Source organism: Brassica oleracea, chromosome C3, assembly GCF_000695525.1.
Source record: "Brassica oleracea var. oleracea cultivar TO1000 chromosome C3, BOL, whole genome shotgun sequence".
Lineage (NCBI taxonomy): Eukaryota > Viridiplantae > Streptophyta > Magnoliopsida > Brassicales > Brassicaceae > Brassica > Brassica oleracea.
This window is the reverse complement of record NC_027750.1, coordinates 34,030,720-34,050,593: the sequence shown is the minus strand read 5'-3', so window position 1 is coordinate 34,050,593 and position 19,874 is coordinate 34,030,720. Positions and strand designations below refer to the sequence as shown.

Below are 19,874 nucleotides of genomic sequence, written 5' to 3'. Positions count from 1 at the left end.
GGTCCCCATGTCGTTTTAAAGCATCAAGTGTTTCTTCCAGTAGCCTTCTTGGATGTATCTATGAATCAAGCAATCAACATTCTCCGATCATTTGATCGTATGCCATCTTTGCGTTTTCCACACTGCCTCTCTCACATAAATTTATCAACTTGAAGCTTCTGTCAACATCTCTTGACAACAGCTTCTCCATCTTTAGCATGAATTCAAGAGCTTCCTCCCAACGATGTTCCTTGGTAAAGCCCTAGGTAAACACTATTGTACGGATCTGTGAAAAGCGTCAAGAGCTGAATCCACCATTCCAGCTTTCACACTGTCACGTTGAGCAACCCTTACTTTCCCTAGCGCACAGTACCTTTTTACCAAGGTGTTACAAGCTACAACATCGACTTTACTTCCTTTGCATTCCCACTTTCTCTAAAACCTCGAGTGCCTCAGACACACTGCATAGAACTTCCATTCACCTTAGTTACCGTCACATCATCGAGAACAAGACCCAAACTGAAGCATTTCTCCAGAAGCACCATTGACTGAACCACCTTCTGCAAAGCCCTTCCATTAAAATCATCAGCTTGGATCCCACTATCCATCATCTCTCTTTTGTACTGATCCTGCATATTAAAATAACAATTCGCAAGTACTCTCTTTGCCAGATTCTACGAAAACAAACATTAAAATATACAAATCTTATTTTTTGTTGCAGAATGTCATTTGAAACACAAGCCTTACATGAGATATATTATGTTTACATAGATTAGTAACGCACATAGCAATCGATTTAGATAGATAGCAGTTAATTTATGTAATATGTAGCAACAACAAACATGGATTACAAACAGGGGCTGGAGAGCGGATTGGTTTATATTACATGTTGTTGCATTTGAAGTACTTTCTGAATACTTCTTCTTCCTTGCAATGCACAGAGATGACTCTATAGACTTCAATCAGCAATTTCGGAAACCGAACAGAGAAGTACTGGTCGAATCCTTCTGGAACCGTTCCAACAAGTTCCTAAGACATTAAAAAACAACCAGTTTATGCTCATCTATGTAACAGTCTTTTGAGGGTTTTACTTGAGAAAGACAAACCTGGATCTCTGAAGGAAGTTCTCGGTGATGATTCAATTTGTTTCTAATGACACGTAACAAGTCACGGATACTGTCATACTTGTAACGCCTGTACCGTCCGATGTTAGTAATGAAGATAGGTTCTAGCTTTTCATCCCACTTCCCTCCTATAGCCACTGGAGCTGTACTCTCCATTGCTCTCAAGATCTCGGAATCAGCCTCTCTGTTTTCGAGCTCTACTCGGTCACTAGCATCCCGGAGAAAAGAGAGTCTCATCTCTGAGTTCCAGAACATTGGATGGAGCAATACTTCTTTAGCACTTGGTCTGCAAACATCAAGCACCACATTAAAAATTTTGGGGGGTTTTGTTGAGTGAATTTTGAGTCGTTAGATAAGAAAATGGCCATTACCGCAAATCAGGGTTTGGATTTAATAAACGAGAGATCAGGTCTGAAGCTTCGGGAACATGTTCTACTAGAAACAAGTCAACTTTGTTCTTCACGATGTTGACATCACGTTCAAGATCATCTCCAAATGGATGCTTACAACCAGTTATAGAGTAAAAGAGGATGCATCCTAAACTAAACATGTCCACAGCTCGTGTTTGGCGGCCTTGAAGAAGCTGCTCCGGTGCTTGCCAACCAGAACTACCACACCCTGCAATTTTATAAGCATAACAACTTTTAATAACATATTCAGCAATCAATCATCTACCACGTTTAGACACTAGCAAGCATTTTCCTGAACAACCTAGGCCATTATGTATTAACTATGATCAAACAAAGACAAGAACAAACCTGTGGCAAAATGACCCAAGGATGACATATCCCCAGTTAGACGCTTGCTAATGCCCATATCAGAAAGCTTTGCACTCAAATTCATCCCTTTACTTATCAATACATTTTGTGGTTTCAAGTCCCGATGAACTATTCCCAATTCATGCAAGTGAGCAAGCCCAAAAACTATATCTCTGCATCACAACAGTACAAGAAAACCAGCAAACAAGTTTTTTTAATTAATCTACTACATAGCCTACACTTATCAAGACCATCTAACTAAGGTTGCTACCATTTCTTAATCCAAGAATATTATGATATATGCATAGACCCTGAAGCCAAGATCTAACCTCATTAGTTTGAGCATGAGCGGTGACGGGTGGCCTCCCACTTTCCACAAATTGTTACCCTCCGCAACTCCCTCCAAGGAAGCCAGTTTGATCTCATTCGCAGCTTCTGTAGATCCGCTGTTTCCCATTACTTTAGTCACAGAGACATTTAAATAGGTTTTGATCAAATCATCTAAACTGCATGTGCAACGCTCCAGAGAGAGGTAAACAAAATCCCTGTCATACTCCACGCCGTACCACCTAATGATATTCGAGTGTTGATCAGACGCAATGAGGTTCTGAATCTCCTTGAAAGCAACCTCGTGATGGGATCTAACAAGCCGTTTCACAGCTACTGGCCGGCCTTCGTAAACACCCTCAAACACCACGGTCCCGTTACTTCCCTTTGCGATTTCTTTATTCGATACAAACAGCTTACCAATCTTTCTCCCATCAGCTGCACCGTTTAGAGTGTTAGTGAAGCCTAGCAACATCTGACCTCCTTCAATCAGCTCGAAGTCTGACTGCCTTGATTTACGGTTCTTCTTCTTCTTGGACGGTCCAGACTTTGAATTCAAGTCACCGCCGCTCGACCAAGATCTTTTTACGAAAACAGAGATGACAACAGCACAGACAACAAACAAAGGGACCAATAACTTCACCGGCGACCATCTGAAACCTTTGGCAAACACATCATGTTCCCATAACTTCCTTGACTCTCTGGTTGCTGCAGAGGGCAGCATTTTCGCATCATAGCCACTTTCAGTTCCCACTCGCTGACCCTGAGGCACCCTGATGAAAACCCCTGATCTGACGAGCGCACGGATGTCAGTGTGATTACCACCACACCGCAACGGCATATAGATTCCAGTGAGAATCTCAGGACCGAGGTTCTTGTCTCTATTGAAAGCCAAATCACAGCGCAAATCAGCTCGGAAATGAGAAACCGTCACGTTCCACACAGGCTTCTGCGAGGTTTTATCGAAATGCTCTAGCTTGGAGTCAGTTCGCGTGATGAGAAGCTGTAGGTTGACCAAATTATCAGCGGTAGTGGGCTTCACCATAACGTTAGTGTTCTTATTATCTCCTGAAGACTGTGTGGTTTTATAAACATGGAGTAGCCTCCCTGATAAGGCATCAACTAAATAAGTAGTAGATGTTTTGGATCCAAGAGTTAGACCATCATCAGTCACGCGCGGCATCTCCATGAGCAAGTCCTCCATGGTCTGCACTTGATAAACAAATGTGTGAGATAGAAGTTCAACCGAGTATTTTGGGGGCCATAGACGATTTAGTAAAGATTTCACTTTAGCATTTTTTTTTTTGTTACATAAAAAATGTCATTCTCCTATTCCAATGCAATTTATAATCAATTTCAGCTCAATATTAATTACAAAATGAATTGATCTTATAAATACATTTGTTTATCTCAAATGAAAACATAAATACATGTCAATCATTTTCTTAATAAAGTGTCTGACTGAAGTTCTTTATTGAAAGGAGGTAGTATTTTTTTACAAATTTGGGGCCTATATATATATAATTTTTTCCTAAAATTTTGGGGGCTAGTGTTTCATCTGGCATTACCGAGGACCGGCCATGTAAAGATAGATGCATGAAACTGTTTCATACCTTTCTAGTATAGCCATCATCAACCGTGGTGACCTCAGAGTTGTCTATATACTCAACAACGAAGGCTTTGCTTATCTCAGTAGCGTTCTCTGTGTTGTTAACAACACTAAGAGGAGCCTGATAGGAGGAATGAATGGGCGATCCTGATGAAAAGGACCAGATTGGTTTGTTCGATGGGTGCATGATTAAGGACACTTTCCCGGAGAGATCAACGACAAGCTCCGTGTTTGGTTCTTCACTGATTACAAAAGACAAAAGACAAAAGACACATCACAACCAATAACAGAAAGCAAAACATCAAAAAGGTTCGTAAGAGAAACTCACGAAGACAAGAGCGATCTGCTAGCGGCTCGTCCGTATACGGAGATGAGATTGGACGATTCAGCGGCGCAAGAAGATGTCCATGGTGACAGTACCAGCAATAGTAAGAGGAAGAGATGGCGGAGAAAGTGGCATCTTGGCATCGTCGGGAGCATATGGATCGGAGAGGAGAAGATGATTGATCTGTGAGAGAGAGAGAGAGAGGAAGAAGAAGAAGAAGAAGAAGAGATAAGGATTTGAGAATCCTCAGGGAGAGATGGGAGAAGAAGCTAGGGTTTTGGAATTGACTTGTGGGTAAAGTCAACAGAGAGATGCGAAGCTTGGTCTGAGACTGCGGTTTTGGGATCTCTCTGCCGTCGAGTTTCGTCTCCCCCACCACCTTACTCCCAACTATTAAGCCGAGCCGAGCCGACGCGTTAATTTCTTAAACTTTGATAGAAAGGTACAGAAGAAATGAAAAATAACATTAAAACCTCAAACTAATTAGATTTTACAGAAATAAACCTCAGGAACTTTTTACCTCAAAGAAGATTTTGAGAAACTTTGCCAATCGATGTAATTAATATTCAAACATCAACCATCATGAGAAAGTTATTGTTACTATAGTCACCAGTATTACTAAGATCAAAAAAAAAAAAAAATACTATTCATAAACTTTACAAATTTTTTTATAAATATAGTTTCATAGTATAAAATTTATCCAAAATCTCAATCATACCAGTATAAAATCCATCAGAATTGTATACATTTCGTAAACTAAAAAATTTATCTACTTTTTCAAAATTTAATACTTTTTAAGTTGTTATATCAAAAATCATAGTTACATAATACATATATAATTTATTTTTATTTTTTTAAATGGAGGCCCCAAAAGTTGAGGTTCCATTGAAATGTTTCAAAAGAATATGCACAAGTCCAGCCTGAATATAGTCGACAAAACATGATCAATAAAATCTCTTTCTCAGAAAAAAAAAAGATAAAATTACTTTTATCATGCAAAAATTTATGAGAGTATTTTTATTTTTAAAATAAAAACATGAACTATAATATGATAATTTTTGATAAATAAATTAGTGCATCTTAGATTTATTTTGATAAGGGTTCTGAACTTCTATTCAAAATTTAGAATCCACTAAGTTAAATTAGATTTGGTTGGTTTAACTCTTTTCTAGAGTCAGAGGTTATTTTGTAAAGTTTGAATAATTTGAGGGTTTTTTGTAATTTTCTTGGTCTTAAGTTTTGTTTAGGGTCTGACTGGTGTAACCGCAGCTGTTTCGGTTGCGGTAGTTTGCGGATGTGGGTGGTTGCGGTTTTAAACGGTTTTAAGAGATTTGTACGACTGGTACTGCAGTTAGAAATTGATACAGTTGTGGGATACTTATGACCCATGTTCTAAAACACGCCCACGGAGCCCTGCTGCGCCGGAGCGCTCGACGGAGGTCCACAGTGGCGATTTCACTAGACTACATTACTTTTACATGTTCCCTAAGTATATATATATAGATATATTTATTTAAAATTTAAAATAATAATTAAAACTATGCTCCGCGTATACCCCACTTAATCCCCGATTTTTTGTTAACTCGCTAGGTTCGGGGTTAACGTCCGACTAACGCCTAGCGTAGTTTCGAACAGGGCTTATGACTTGTAAATCACCAAATACAACAACGGTTAAAAAATAAATTAATAATATTTACATTTTATATAATTATAAAAATATTAAACAACATAATATTATAATAAATATAAAAATTATATTTTTAAATTTTAAAAAATTATAGCAAATATTTTTTATTTTATAATTTTATAATATAAATTGAAATATAATAGATATATTTTAGTATTTCTATTATTTCAATTTAAAATTTTTATTTTTATTTTTGTACTTATATTGTTTTTTAAAAAAGAAAAAAGAATTACCTTCTCGCAAACGCCAGATGAAACCAGCTTTTGAATTTCAGAGGTTTAGAGCGGTTTGAAACGGTTTGAAGCGGTTTGAATGATTGCTGCAAAACGCCAACAACCGCAACCAACCACGAAAAGTTGTGTTTGCGGATGGTAGTAGAAAAACCAGTTATTCTTTAAAGGAATCAGACTATTCAGACCGAACCGTTTGGAAAAGAATAACTTTCCCAGAGGAGGAAGAATTCAAAAGGTCTGTTCTCTCCCTCTCTCTTCTTTCTATGCTTCTTCTTCCTTGCAAGATTTTAGTTTTGTTGATTATTTTGTTGCGACAGCAAGTGGGAGTGTATTATGGACGAGATGACATATATTGTGAAGTTTATTCCTCCAATTCTTGCGATACTTCAGCTGCTCGTTTGTCTTCCTGTAAGATTATTGTTGTGGATACCAACGTCGTTCTTCACCAGGTACACTTTGCTTTCATTATATATATATATAAAGCTAAAGTTTCGAGCTTTTCATGTGGATGTTAAGTTGGATAATTCCAATTAACTTAACTTGAGCAGCAAATAAACTCATTAAAGTTAAGTTTGATGGATTAAAAAAAAAAGCAAAAACATATCGAGCTTAGTATTTATGTTTCCATATTACTATTAGGTTAAGGAATAGCTTAGTTCTATATAAAGAGTTTTCATGGAGAGATGTAATATCAAGAGAAACACATTGATTCAGTTTTGACAGAGTTTCTAAATCTAATAAGAAGAATTAGTTCTTATAATCTTTTGTCTTCTTGCATATTTTTCGTCGACCTGGCTCTAATACCAATGTTGCAAGAACACAAAAGATTATAAGAATTAACTCTTCTTATAAGATTTAGAAACTTTCTCAAAACTAAGAGGTTGATTGTTTGCAGTTTTTATATTGGTTTTTGGTTTTTGTTTTTCAAAAACTACTTGTTTGTCCAATCAAGATTTCTAAAAAAGTGATTTTCTAAAATTAAGGAAAACAAAAATTTGTTTTATTCCCAATCAAGATTTTAACAAAAGATTTTTCCAATAAAATAGGGAAACTAGATTTTAGATATTTAACCAAGTTTTCATTGAAAACCCAAAATCCATGTTTTGTTGTTTTTCAAAATATTCACGACTCCTTTGTGTAAATATATAAATATAGTATATCAACACTAGTTAAATCCATATTTATACTATTAAAACAGAAGACCCTTTTTGAGATGCCCTTCTTTTTTGAAAGTAATTATATGCCAGTGCCACTGATTTATTTAAAACATATGCTTTTAATTAAATTCTATATTTTTTGAATTTTATATTAATTAAACAGCAGAAAATCCTTTTGTTTAAAAAATCATTCATAAAACGTTCAAATAAACTCCAGTTGCTATAATTTAGTTATTGAAATGGATACATGATATATGCAGAAATCACGATACCCAAATTGTATGTTTAATCAACAATATCTCTCAACTTCCATATTAAAAGGAATTTTGTTATTTTGCAAAATTAATAGCTTAATGTAGTTGACCACAATATATGCAAACTTCACGATTAAATTGACCCCCATAGCTGACCATCATATCTGACCACCACAGTTAATATGCTTGACCATTTAATTTTTAGCAAAATTATTAACTTAGCGTAGTTGATCACTAAACTTCAAGATTTTGCTTGGAAGTTGAAAGTCTGGCAATTGATAACGGGTCAGGTGGCAGTAACGAGGAATCTAGTAAGACGGAATATGAAGTGCGATAATTATTGCTCAAGGTGTGGAGAAATAGAAGAATATGTAACTCATGCAATATTTGAATGTCCTCTAGCTCTCCAAGTATGGTCCTTATCAGCAACTCCTACAAGCCCATGTACATTTCCGGTGTCAAGCGTCTACACAAACATGGACTATCTCTTCTGGAGGAAGAATGACATCTTAGAACCGGACCAAGACAGGGATCCTTATCCCTGGATAATATGGTATATTTGGAAGGTTCGTAATGATAAACTTTTCAAGGGAATATACAGAGACCCTTTGGAACTAGTTCGATACGCAGAAAGTGAGTGTCAAGCATGGTTTAATGCAAATGAGATGATACCACCAGTGGTACAGGCCAGCAATAATGAGGAAAACCAAGTCTTAAGCTTGGGTAATATTTGCTTGTTAGATGGATCTTGGAGAGCTTCTGATCGATTTAGTGGATGTGATTGGGTCTGAATGGATAGTGGGGAGAACATACAACTTATGGGAACACGAAATTTCACTCGACGTGAATCAGCATTGCATTCGGAGGTAGAAGCACTGCGATGGGCGATGGAGGATATGCTTCAACACTCGCCATGCCAGAACTTTGGAACATACTGCAAGGAGCTGATTGCAATGATAAAGGAACCCCAGGAGTGGCCAAGCTTCAAGACAGAATTGGAGAAGATAGAAACGCTGCAGATTTGTTTTCCGGATTTCAAAATCACTCATGTGCCACGAGTGTGCAACCAGTATTCTGATTTTTTAGCTAAGACTGCTAGGACATTTCGTAGGGAGTTACTTTTCATTGGTTGTTCTATTCCGGTCTGGTTACCCAGACCACCTCAAGCTTGAGCAATAGAAAGGCCGTTCGAAGTCAAAAAAAAAAATTGTATAGTTCTATAAAATATTAATGAAATATTAATTATTGGTAATATTTATACACACGTTAGAAAATAATAATATAAAACTATTAATTTATAGCAAAACATTTATCATGTTACTCTCTAAACATTTTGAAAACCAAACCAAGATCGACTCAGTATATATATTGGTTGACTCGTCTGACCTATTTAACATGTTTAAGGGTTTTTAAAATTTATTATAATTATATATGTATATATACCATATGCTTTGAGAAAAAAAGAAGAGGAATTCTATATGAACTTAAATTATTGATATACATAAGATTAACATTCAAATCACCATGTATATTTTTTCTTACAACAAAATTTCAAATCTTATATTAATGGAAAAATTTGAAACATATAATATTTAGATGACAAGTGGGGATAAGACTTATAATTTTTCGTATGAAAAAATATGTGAAAACTGAAAAGAAAAAACTAATTAATCACTAACAGCTTCATAACAAAATTCTTAGAACAGTTAAAAGACTATAAAGGTTTTACTGAGTTTTCCGGGTTTTTTCAAATACAGTTTTTATTGTTCGAAATCATCTTTTTACTGGATTTTCCAATTTTTTCTAAAATCCAGGTTGATTGGTCTGACCAGTTTAACGGGTTTTTAAAATTTTATTGTATATTATATATGTATATATACCATGTTTTAAGGAAAAAATGAATTCTATGTGAACTTAAATTGTTGACATACATAAGATTAACATTCAAATCACCATATATATTTTTTCTTACAACAAAATTTCAAGTCATCGGTTTTACTGGATTTTCCAGTTTTTTTTTTTCAAATCCCAAATTTTAAACTGAATCGAACTCAACTTATTAGACGAGTCATGGTCAGACTGTTTTCGACTGGTTGGCCCAATCTGATTTCCAAAACATTGCAATGTTTATAACATAAAATATCACGCGCTTTCAAAGCGCGGATCAAAATCTAGTATTTGTTAAACTCCTTACTTACGTGAAATAAGGGTAAGAAAATAATATTTATATAGCTTTAAAAATTAAAAATAACTTATATACCAAAATTTTCTAAGTAGTTTTCATTTTAAATATTTCTATTTTTGTGTAACATATATATATTTTATGATATATACTTTACTATAATATAAGTTATAAAAAATAATAATTAAAAACATGTTACTTTATTTTATTTTAAAATAATAATCAGGATAATTTGATAAATTTTAATGGTAAGTTCTAAATATTTTATTGCTATTTTGATGTATTATTTAAAGTAATGTATTAATTATTTTCTGAAAAAAACAAAAAAATACAGAAAAACCAAAAACCAAAATCTAAATCTAAAAACCAAAAACTAAAACCTGAAAATTAAAAACTAAAATCTAAAAACCAAAAACTAAAACTAAAAACTATTGAAACAATCATCACCTAAATCAATGTGTTTCTCTTGATGTTACAATTCTCCATGAGAACTCTTTTTATATAGGACTAAGCTACTCCTTAACCAAATAGTAATATGGAAACATAAATCCTAAAATCGATATGTTTTTCTTTTTTCCTTAACCTATCAAAACTTCACTTTAATAAGTTAACTTGCTCCTCAAGTTAATTAGAATTATCTAACATTTTCCCCCTTAATTCCAACTCGAATCTCGGATATGTTGATCTTCTGAACTCCAATGAACTTGCGCATTTCTTTGAAATTGATCCTCACCAATGGCTTAGTGAGTATGTCTGCCTTCTGCTCCACTCCAGGTACGTGTTTAACTTCGATCAATCCGAACTCCACACATTCTCGAATGAAGTGGTACTTCGAGAGTATGTGTTTGCTTCTCCCATGAAACACCGGGTTCTTGGTGAGGGCTATCGCTGACTTGTTGTCAATCTTCAACACGACCTTCTTGTCTTCTTTGTTCATGATCTCGGCCATTAACTCCTTTAACCATATTGCTTGTTTTTCGGCTTCCGTAGTTGCCATGAACTCCGCCTCACATGAAGAGAGTGCCACTGTGGGTTGCTTGCACGATGTCCACGTGATCGGCTATGTTCCTAGGTAGAACATAAACCTTGTAGTGCTTCTTCCATCATCAATGTCTATGCTATGGCTGTTGTGATTGTAACATGTAATCTTCGTTGTTCCATTCAGTTTGAAAAAGAGACCATGCTTTGTAGTGCCCTTTATGTATCCTAGTAGATGTTTCACTGCTTTTCCATGACTCTCTCTTGGACTCTGCATATATCTGCTTAATACACCAACCGAAAACGCCAAGTCCGATTGTGTATAGAGAAGATACTTTAAGCATCCTATGGTGCTTTGATACGATGTTGCATCAATCTCAGGCTCCTCCTCTGCCTTTGATATTTTCAAACTTGTGTGCATTGGAACGTGAGTATAGTTACATGACTCCATCTTCGTCTTGACAAGTATACCTTGCACGTATCCTCTTTGCTTGATTCGAATGCCATCAGCTCCTTGCGTTACTTCTATACCAAGATAGTATGTAAGCTTCCCGAGGTCTGACATCTCAAATCTTCTTGACATATCATCTTTGAATTGCTTGATAACATTGAGTGAAGTCCTTGTTACAAACAAGTCATCGACGTATATAGCTATGATCAGAAGCTTCCCCTTCTCTTTCTTTTGATATACCACAGGTTCCTTGGTGCACTTCGTGAATTCCATCTCCTTGAGAACACGGTCAATTTTGATGTTTCAAGCTCTCGGAGCTTGACGTATTGAGTTTGTATACGTGGTTCTCTTTACCTTTCTCTTCAAAACCTTCTGACTGAGTTACGTATACATCCTCATTTAAGTCTCCATTTAGAGCGCATTTTTCACATCTAAGTGATGGATCTCCCATCCATTGGTCGCTGCCAAAGCTAAGAGTAGTCGTATGGTATCTATCCGAGTGACTGGTGCAAATACTTCTTTGAAGTCTATGTCTTGTCGTTGCACGTAACCTTTTTCGAGTAGTCTTGCTTTGTATTTGATCACCGTTCCATCTGCATTCCTCTTGATCTTATAAACCCACTTTAAACCTATCGGTTTCACCCATGCCGGCTTCTTGACGGTTTTGTTTTTTATGATAGATTTGATCTCTGCCTTCATTGCATCGATCCAAGCTTGTATGGCTGCAGCTTCGATGTAACTTTCGAGTAGGAAGAGTTAGTTCTTATAATCTTTTATGTTCTTGCAAAATTGGTATCAGAGCCAGGTTGACGAGAAGATCTGCAAGAAGACCAAAATACCCTTCGAATAGGAACGAGACCCATCGAATTAGAATTGGGAGGTATGTGGCAGAGATCAAGTCAGAAGATCCTGAAAGTAAGTTGTGGGACACGAGATAAATATGGTCCTTAGTTTCAGGGGGAGAATGTGAGATATCAAACTAAGTCTCACATTGGAGAATTAGACAAGGAGTGTCTAATATATAAATACTCTAATTAGTACGAGACTTTTTGGGAAGGAAACCAAAAGTAAATCCATGCGGGCTTGCCTCTAAAGCCCAAAGTGGACAATATCGTACTAATCGGATAACAAAGAGTTGGACATGGGCTCATCACAAACCCAACAATTGGTATCAAATGTGAGATATCAAACTAAGTCCCACATTGGTAAATTAGACAAGGAGTGTCTAATATATAAAGAGATGTCAAACTCTAATTAGTACGAGGCCTTTTGGGAAAGAAACTAAAAGTAAATCCATGCGGGCTTGCCTAAGGCCCAAAGTGGACAAGTACTAATCAAACAATATAGAGTTGGAGATGGATTTAATAAATCCCAACATTGGTATCATAGCACCAGGTTGACGAAGATCTGCAAGAAGACCAAAATACCCTTCGGGTAGGAATGTGACCCTTCAAGGTGGAAGAGAAGGTATGTGGCAAAAACGTCAGAAGATCATAGAACATGTGATGTTATGGGAAAAACATTCTCAAAGGAAACCATGCGATTATTGGTACAAGGTGGTGCCAAGATAATTCGCTAAAAAAGGAAAAACACACGAAATGAGTGTGGTCCTTAGTTTGAGGGGGAGAATGTGAGATATCAAACTAACTCACACATTGGAGAATTAGACAAGAAGTGTCTAATCTATAAAGAGATGTCCAACTCTAATTAGTACGAGACCTTTTGGGAAAGAAACTAAAAGTAAATCCATGCGGGTCTGCCTAAGCCCCAAAGTAGACAATATCGTACTAATCAAACAATATAGAGTTGGACATGAATTTAATAACTCCCAACCTGTTAAAATGTATATATCTTTTATTTTGTAGATTGATTTGTTGGAGAATCAGGCCATAGACAATGTTGTTATTCTGTCTGTGGTAACTGATGATATGATCATTGTTGTTGCTCTTTCTTACACTGAAAATGTATGGAGATGGTTGCTGCTACTTTTACTTTTGTTTACCATTGTTGTTGGTCTCGAATTGAAGGCTATTGATGACATTGTGGGAAGAGGAAGACGAGGAAGAGACGTTCGTGGTTGGTTGTGCTTGATTATATTGATGATGAAAAGTAGATTATTTAATCAAAATAGGGTTTGGTTGATGATTCTGGTTTTGTGGTAGGGTTCACCGTTCATGTGGTACTTCTCTCTGTGTTCATTGCAGAAGTCGAAGACATTATATATCATTATTTCAGTATCTAATGAATGCATCACTAGTGATCATGTGGTTTTCTTGATAACATATACTCCATCCGTTTCATAATATAAGATGTTTTGAAAAAGATTTATGTTTCAAAATATAAGATGTTTTGATAGTTTTAAAATACTTTAATTTTATTGGAAACTGGTTGACCAATAATATTTTACTCTATTATTTACGATTGGTTAACTTATTTTAAATTTACGCTATTGATAATATTTTATTGTAAAAGTTAAGTTTCTTAATTCTTGTGCTTTATGAAAAACATCTTATATTATAGAACGGAGAGTATGCTTATTTCATTAAGGTTTTGTGTTTAAACAAGATTAAGAGTATTTCAAAAAGAAACTCTATAACTTCAAATAAAGAGTTTTTTTGTTCTCCAAAAATAAACTTCAAAACTTCAAATTTAGAGTTTTAAAGAGTGAAACTTCATATTGTTTCACTACTCAAAACTCCAAATTTGAAATTTCATCTTTTTGTTTGCATTTTGGTTTTTATAATTAATTACACAACATATTTATGATTTTTAAGTATTTTCTAATTTATCGTTTTAATCTTTAAAACTTGTGTATATCATAAAAGTTTCAAATTTATTTTTTACAAACTCAAATTTTACACATAAAATTAAATAAAAGTTATAAAATAATATTTTAAATATTTTAAAACTAGATTTACACAACAAGAATATTACAAAAGAAAGTTAATAGAAAAACTTTAAAAAAAAGATACATGAAAACATAAGTATTACATAAAGTTAAATATTACAACAACACTAATATTCTAGTAAATTTGCTCCGGAACCTCTAAAATATTGTCGAAACAAATTTTGTGTAACCGAAGATGGAACGTCACGGAAATAATTTTATGGAAGTATTTTGCTTGTAGTATAATATTTAATTGTGTATTTCTATTTATAATTTTATATTTTAGTGTAAAATTTTATCAATTAATATTATTGTAATATTTTTATATATGTGCTAGTTATTAATAAAAATATTTATAGATTTATATTAATTATGAAAAATATAAGGATTATAGCGTAAATTACAAATAATTTTCAAGTTAAATTTGAAGTTTTGGTTTTGGAGAAAAACACTTTGAAACTTCAAATATAGAATTTTGCAAACTCAAAAATAGAAAAAATTTTTGGAGATGCTCTAAGTGCTTGGTGCGACTGTTTTTTTTCTTTCTTTTTTGTGCGATTAGCAGTTAGTGTTGTTGCTCTTCTTAGAAAGCTTGTTGACAAATGGGCAGATCATACTCTCAATCTTTGGACTCAGTCTCCACTACTTTGTTTCCCCTTTGAAGGTTAGATAATTGGCAGTAAATTTTTGAAACTTTAATATTGTTTCTCAATACAACTTTTTTTAGGGAAATTTTTCAAATATTACTCAAAACTTGATTTTAACCCTAAAAGTATTCCAAACTTGAATCAAATGCAAAAGTAACCCAAAAGGCTAGTGAAATTACAACCAGTTCCTTATGACCAAACAAAAAACCATAATTCATTTTTACGATATTACTCCGTAAAGTCTTTTGAGATTTTGTAAGTCCTCTGAAGTTCTGTAACTCTTCTCATATATTATAACTTAAAATAATTTATAAATTTTTTAAAAAAATATTTTGATAGAAAAAAATTGAATTCATGTAATTATAAACAATTGTAAGTGATATAAATTAAAGTATAATAAAATTGAATTGTTTTCAACATAGATGAGTAAAAATAGAGAGTCATGATATTCTTTGATTTAGGGTTTGACAACATATGTTGTAATATTGTATGTATTCTTATGGTTAGATTTTGGAAGCTTAACATTTTTTTGAAAATTTAAATTTTGACATATACTCCCTCTGTTTTTTAATGTTGCATATTCTAGATTTTTCACACATTTTAATAAAACATATTAAATTTGCATATTTTTTTGTGTTTATCTTTGTTTCATAATTTTAAACCAATAACAATTCAGTAAATGCAATTAAGTTTTTTGAAATTTGCAATTAGTTAATAAAACATGTCTTGAAAATGTAAAAAATGAATCTTTTTAAAACAAATTTTTTTCCTAGAATATGTAATATTAAGTAACAGAGGGAGTATATGTTTAGTTTTGTGTATATTAAACACTTTTTAAGTTTAATGAAGTTTTTGTTTCTATTTAATTACCTATTTGAGTTTAGGATTTATATTTAGGGTCTAGACGACTTCTGGGAAATCTTCCGGTGATTAGTATTGTATCAGTTAGAATACTTCCCTTAAAGTCTTCTAACTCCCCTTAAAAATATTTTAGTTTTCCAATAAAAATATTTTAGTCTTCTATTAGAAGACTTACTTGAAAGTCTTCTAAATCGAAAAAATTGTGGGAATCGAAATTCATACTGTCGATTTCCGTTTAAATAAGGAAAGTAGGAGAACCCTAGTTTCCCAAAGGTTCCGGATATCTGCTAATACCACACGCCAAACAATCAGAACACGAAATAAAATCGATAAAATATGAGAAATCGAAAAGAGAGCAAAGTAGATCTTATTCCGAATTCGCGTTTGAGCGCTACAACAAGGTAAGAGCCTGGGCTGCGAGAGCTGTCGGCGAGATTTCTAGTTCTAAAACCCTAAAGCTGCTAAACCTAATTGAGTCGCAGCTCGAATAACAAAAACGAAAAATTGCCTAAATCGCTCTAAGTGCTAAGTTTTTTGCTGTGTCTCTCCCCCTCTTGTCTCTCGCTTAGGGCTCCTTATATACTTGCTCCTACGTCAGTTTGCGCCTTTCCTTTTCTGCCCTTAAGCCGTCATAGCTCAAAAATGGAGATACTCCAATTTCCTCGATCTTCGTGATTATCTTCGGAAACTTTACATTTATCGGCGGAAACTTGACATTTATCTTGCCTTACGAACCAAGCATAAACCGTCATAAGGCTTATGGGTCTTCGCTTAAGAAATCGTAAGTGGGCTTCGAGCTACGTTTTAGGTCTCTTTGGGCCGTCTTTGACTCGAAACGTTTATTACGGTTTCTTCGATAAAAACTAACTTCCCGCGGTTTTTATCGTAAAGTTTGACTGATGACTTCGAGTGATGAGAAACAAAGAATGGTTTAGCCATGGCTCACGGGAGATAGCATTAAAGAGTAGACGAGAATGCATGGATTCGTGTCGTATCGACGTTATGGGAGAGTTCGGTCGCTACGTAACGATCGAACCGCGTACGTGCTCGGTCGCTACGTAGCGACCGAGCCATGTGCGTGCTCGGTCGCTACGTAGCGACCGAGCCCCGAGCCGTGTGTGTGCTCGGTCGCTACGTAGCGACCGAGCTTTGGTACGTAGCGACCGAGCCGTTTGTGTGCTCAATCGCTACGTAGCGACCGAGCCGTGTGTGTGCTCGGTCGCTACGTAGCGACCGAGCTTGGCTTGTGCATGGTCCGATTGCCATACTCGAGCTTGTCCGTGGCCGGTTTGGATACGTGTCTGTTGCCTTGGGACAATCGGTATTTAGCTCGATCGAGATTAGAATAAGAGTTTTACCGCAAGGCTCTTTGTAAAGATATTTTTTACGAAGAATCACTTTCGTAGAAAATGCTCATGCTAATTTTCGCGGAGATTTGGACATTAACTTCGTCGTATCCGTTTTCGATCCCAACAAAAATTTAACCTTATTGGAATTTTTGTCTCCCTTTATAAAGACAATTTACACATTCTCTCTCTTCTACTCAAATGGCTGCAACAAAAATGTAATGTTTCCAATTCTAAAACTCTCCAACCTCTCTCTAATCTCTTTGAATTTAAAAACACCAAACTTTATATCAATTTATAGTTTATTTCATGTCTTCTTACTGATTTATTTTGTTTTTGCAGGTTTTTCATTACATGATTTTCATCTTCCACTCCTTTAAAGGTAGATCTATAAATCATATTTTCTTATTTGGTAACCTATTGTTGCATAAAGCTCTTACCTTTTGAAAATTCTTTTGGTTGTTTTAAGCTCGTACTTTATTTTTGAAGTTTTTCTATGTTTTGAAGACATTTGAATTCTTTTGGATATGCATGTTTTTCAGATTTGAGACAGACATAGACGACTTCTCTAGAAGTCTTCTCGGAAGTCTTCTAACATTTAATGCACTAGAGAATTTAAAAGACTTATGACAAAGTCTTCTCCCATGTCTCCTCTTTCATTTCAGATCTAAGTATTTTGGTAAGTTTATATGTCTGATTTTCTTCATTTGGTAACCTCTTGTTGCTTAAAGCTCTTATATTTTCACAATTTTTCATGTTTTGTAAACACCAAACTTTATATCAATTTATCATTTTATGTCTCATGTCATTCTCACTAATTCATTTTGTTTTGTAGGTTTTTCATTACATGGTTTTCATCTTCCACTTTTTAAAAGGTGGATCTATAAATCATATTTTCTTATTTGGTAACCTCTTGTTGCTTAAAACTCTTACTTTTTGAAAATTCTTTTGGTTGTTTTAAGCTCATACCTTATTTTTGAAGTTTTTCTATGTTTTGAAGCCATTTGAATGCTTTTGGAAAACTTCTCAAGAAACAATTAGTCAAATTTAGTCAAACTTCAATAGCAAAACACAATAATACAAAAAATAGTCAAATTTACTACAGCTAATGGAGAAAACTTTTCAAAAAAAACTTAGTCAAATTCACAAAGATCAAACATTACATTAGTTCAAACCTATAACAGTTTCTCTAGAATTCTTCTGGAAAATCTTCCGGAAGACTTCTTCTCATAAGACTTTTCGGAAGACTTAAATTTTAAGATGAAAATTTAAATATAAGAGGGAAATATAAGGGGGAAACTCGAATTTTAGGTGAAAATTAAAATTTCAAATTTCATGAAAGTTAAAAAGTATATCTTATGATCTAGGAAGACACATTAAACCATATAACTTGATATTCTTGAAGTTACTTAACGCTTTTGAAAATTAAAAAATATATATCTTAAAGTTGAAAATACAAGTTTTACAAAAACTAACCCAGAAAACTTCTTCTCTCATTAGCTAGAAACATTAATAAGCATGAATGTTGTTAACCTCATAATTATCACCAATTAAGTTATGGATTTTATCCAGGAGCCCCAATATTGACTAATATATATGAATTAACAAGAAAATGTTAAAAAGTCTTTATAGTTTAAGAGAAAATGAAAATTTATTAAACGTTTACGTAGACGACTTCCACAGAAGTCGTCCGGAAGACTTACACAGAAGTCTTTTGGTCAATGCATAGGTTAGTTTTGCAATTGACTTTATGTGTCAGAAATTTGATTTTTCCTAGACGACTTACACGGAAGTCGTCCAATAGAAAAATAAAATTTAAATATATTTTTTTCTAGACGACTTCCATATAAGTCGTTTCAAGTTACTTCTTGCAACTGAAAAATAAAACTTAAATATTTTATTTTATCCAGACGACTTCCATGTAAGTCTTCCGGTAGACGACTTACACAAAAGTCTTCTGTAATAACCAAGGTTTGACCAGAATCTCAGAATAAAATCCTGGAAGACTTCTGTGTAAGTTGTCTACCGGAAAACTTACATGGAGGTCGTCCGGATAAAATTAAATATTTAGGTTATATTTTTCAATTGCAAAAGTAACCTGAAACGATTAACTTGGAAGTCGTTTAGTAAAAATTAAATTTTGTATTTTTATTTTTCTGTTGGACGCTTCCGTGTAAGTCGTTTAGGAAAAGTAAAATTTCTGACACAATCCGGTCAAATGAAAAATTAACATGTTTATCCTAGACGACTTACCGGGAAGTCTTCTCTAATTTTTTTGAAAACAAAGAAAACTGGAAGACTTCGAGAGAAGTCGTCTCTCAAAGATACACATAAAGTCACTTGCGAAACTAACTTATGCATTAACCAGAAGACTTTCGTGTAAGTCTTCTCGTTGGAGAAGAGTTACACGGAAATCTTCTGACGGACAGAAAATAATTTAGAATCATTTCATAGCTTTAACCAGTGAGATAACTTGTTTAGCTTCTCCAACCACACAATACTTCACCACCAAAACAACATACTTGTTAATGACCACGAATCATAGCATAAATGGTTCTATGAACTTTAAAAAAATTAGAAACAAAATCTTAGGTTTTTTGGATAAGTATAGAGACAAAGTGAGAGAGATATTGTTTTTAGTTCATAAGAAATGAGATAGAAGGAGTCAAAATCGATTTTTAGGTACATTAAGAGCTTCAAATTGGTTGTTCATGATGGTTGGTGTATTGATGACAATAGGAATATTGTAAATACTCGAAGAAAATGAGGATAAGAGAGTAAAAAACTTATTTTCGAAAAAAATAGTGACAATTTCGTAAATAATCCGAGCTTTTGGCCTGAATAGAGCAAATAAAAATTGCAAAAAAAAAAAATCATGGGTTAGTTTTATGTTTAACCTTGAGTTTTGAGTCATATTTGAAAAAAAAAAAACCTTTTTTTGTTTTTCAGTTGTGCCAAAACTATATACCACATTTAACCAAAAAAAAACCCCACGAATTTTCTAGAATTAACAAAATTATTCTAGATATAATTGCTATGGCGTGTGACTCGTTGGTTTAGGATTAGATT

The 19,874-nt window shown here is 34.2% G+C and overlaps 2 protein-coding genes across 2 annotated transcripts; both read right to left on the bottom strand.

Annotated features, from left to right (window-relative positions):
• Positions 1 to 755: 755 nt before the first annotated feature.
• On the bottom strand, positions 756 to 4,507 carry LOC106335322 (serine/threonine-protein kinase/endoribonuclease IRE1a). The gene is made up of 7 exons (XM_013773818.1): positions 4,126 to 4,507; positions 3,802 to 4,039; positions 2,191 to 3,395; positions 1,862 to 2,034; positions 1,475 to 1,721; positions 1,086 to 1,389; positions 756 to 1,008 (listed from the first exon to the last, which is right to left on the bottom strand). The coding sequence occupies exons 1-7, from the start codon at positions 4,275 to 4,277 to the stop codon at positions 862 to 864; spliced, it is 2,466 nt and encodes an 821-aa protein (XP_013629272.1). The 5' UTR covers positions 4,278 to 4,507; the 3' UTR covers positions 756 to 861.
• Positions 4,508 to 10,695: 6,188 nt separating this feature from the next.
• LOC106330448 (uncharacterized mitochondrial protein AtMg00810-like) lies at positions 10,696 to 11,178 on the bottom strand. Its single transcript, XM_013768911.1, has one exon. The coding sequence runs from the start codon at positions 11,176 to 11,178 to the stop codon at positions 10,696 to 10,698; it is 483 nt and encodes a 160-aa protein (XP_013624365.1).
• Positions 11,179 to 19,874: the final 8,696 nt, after the last annotated feature.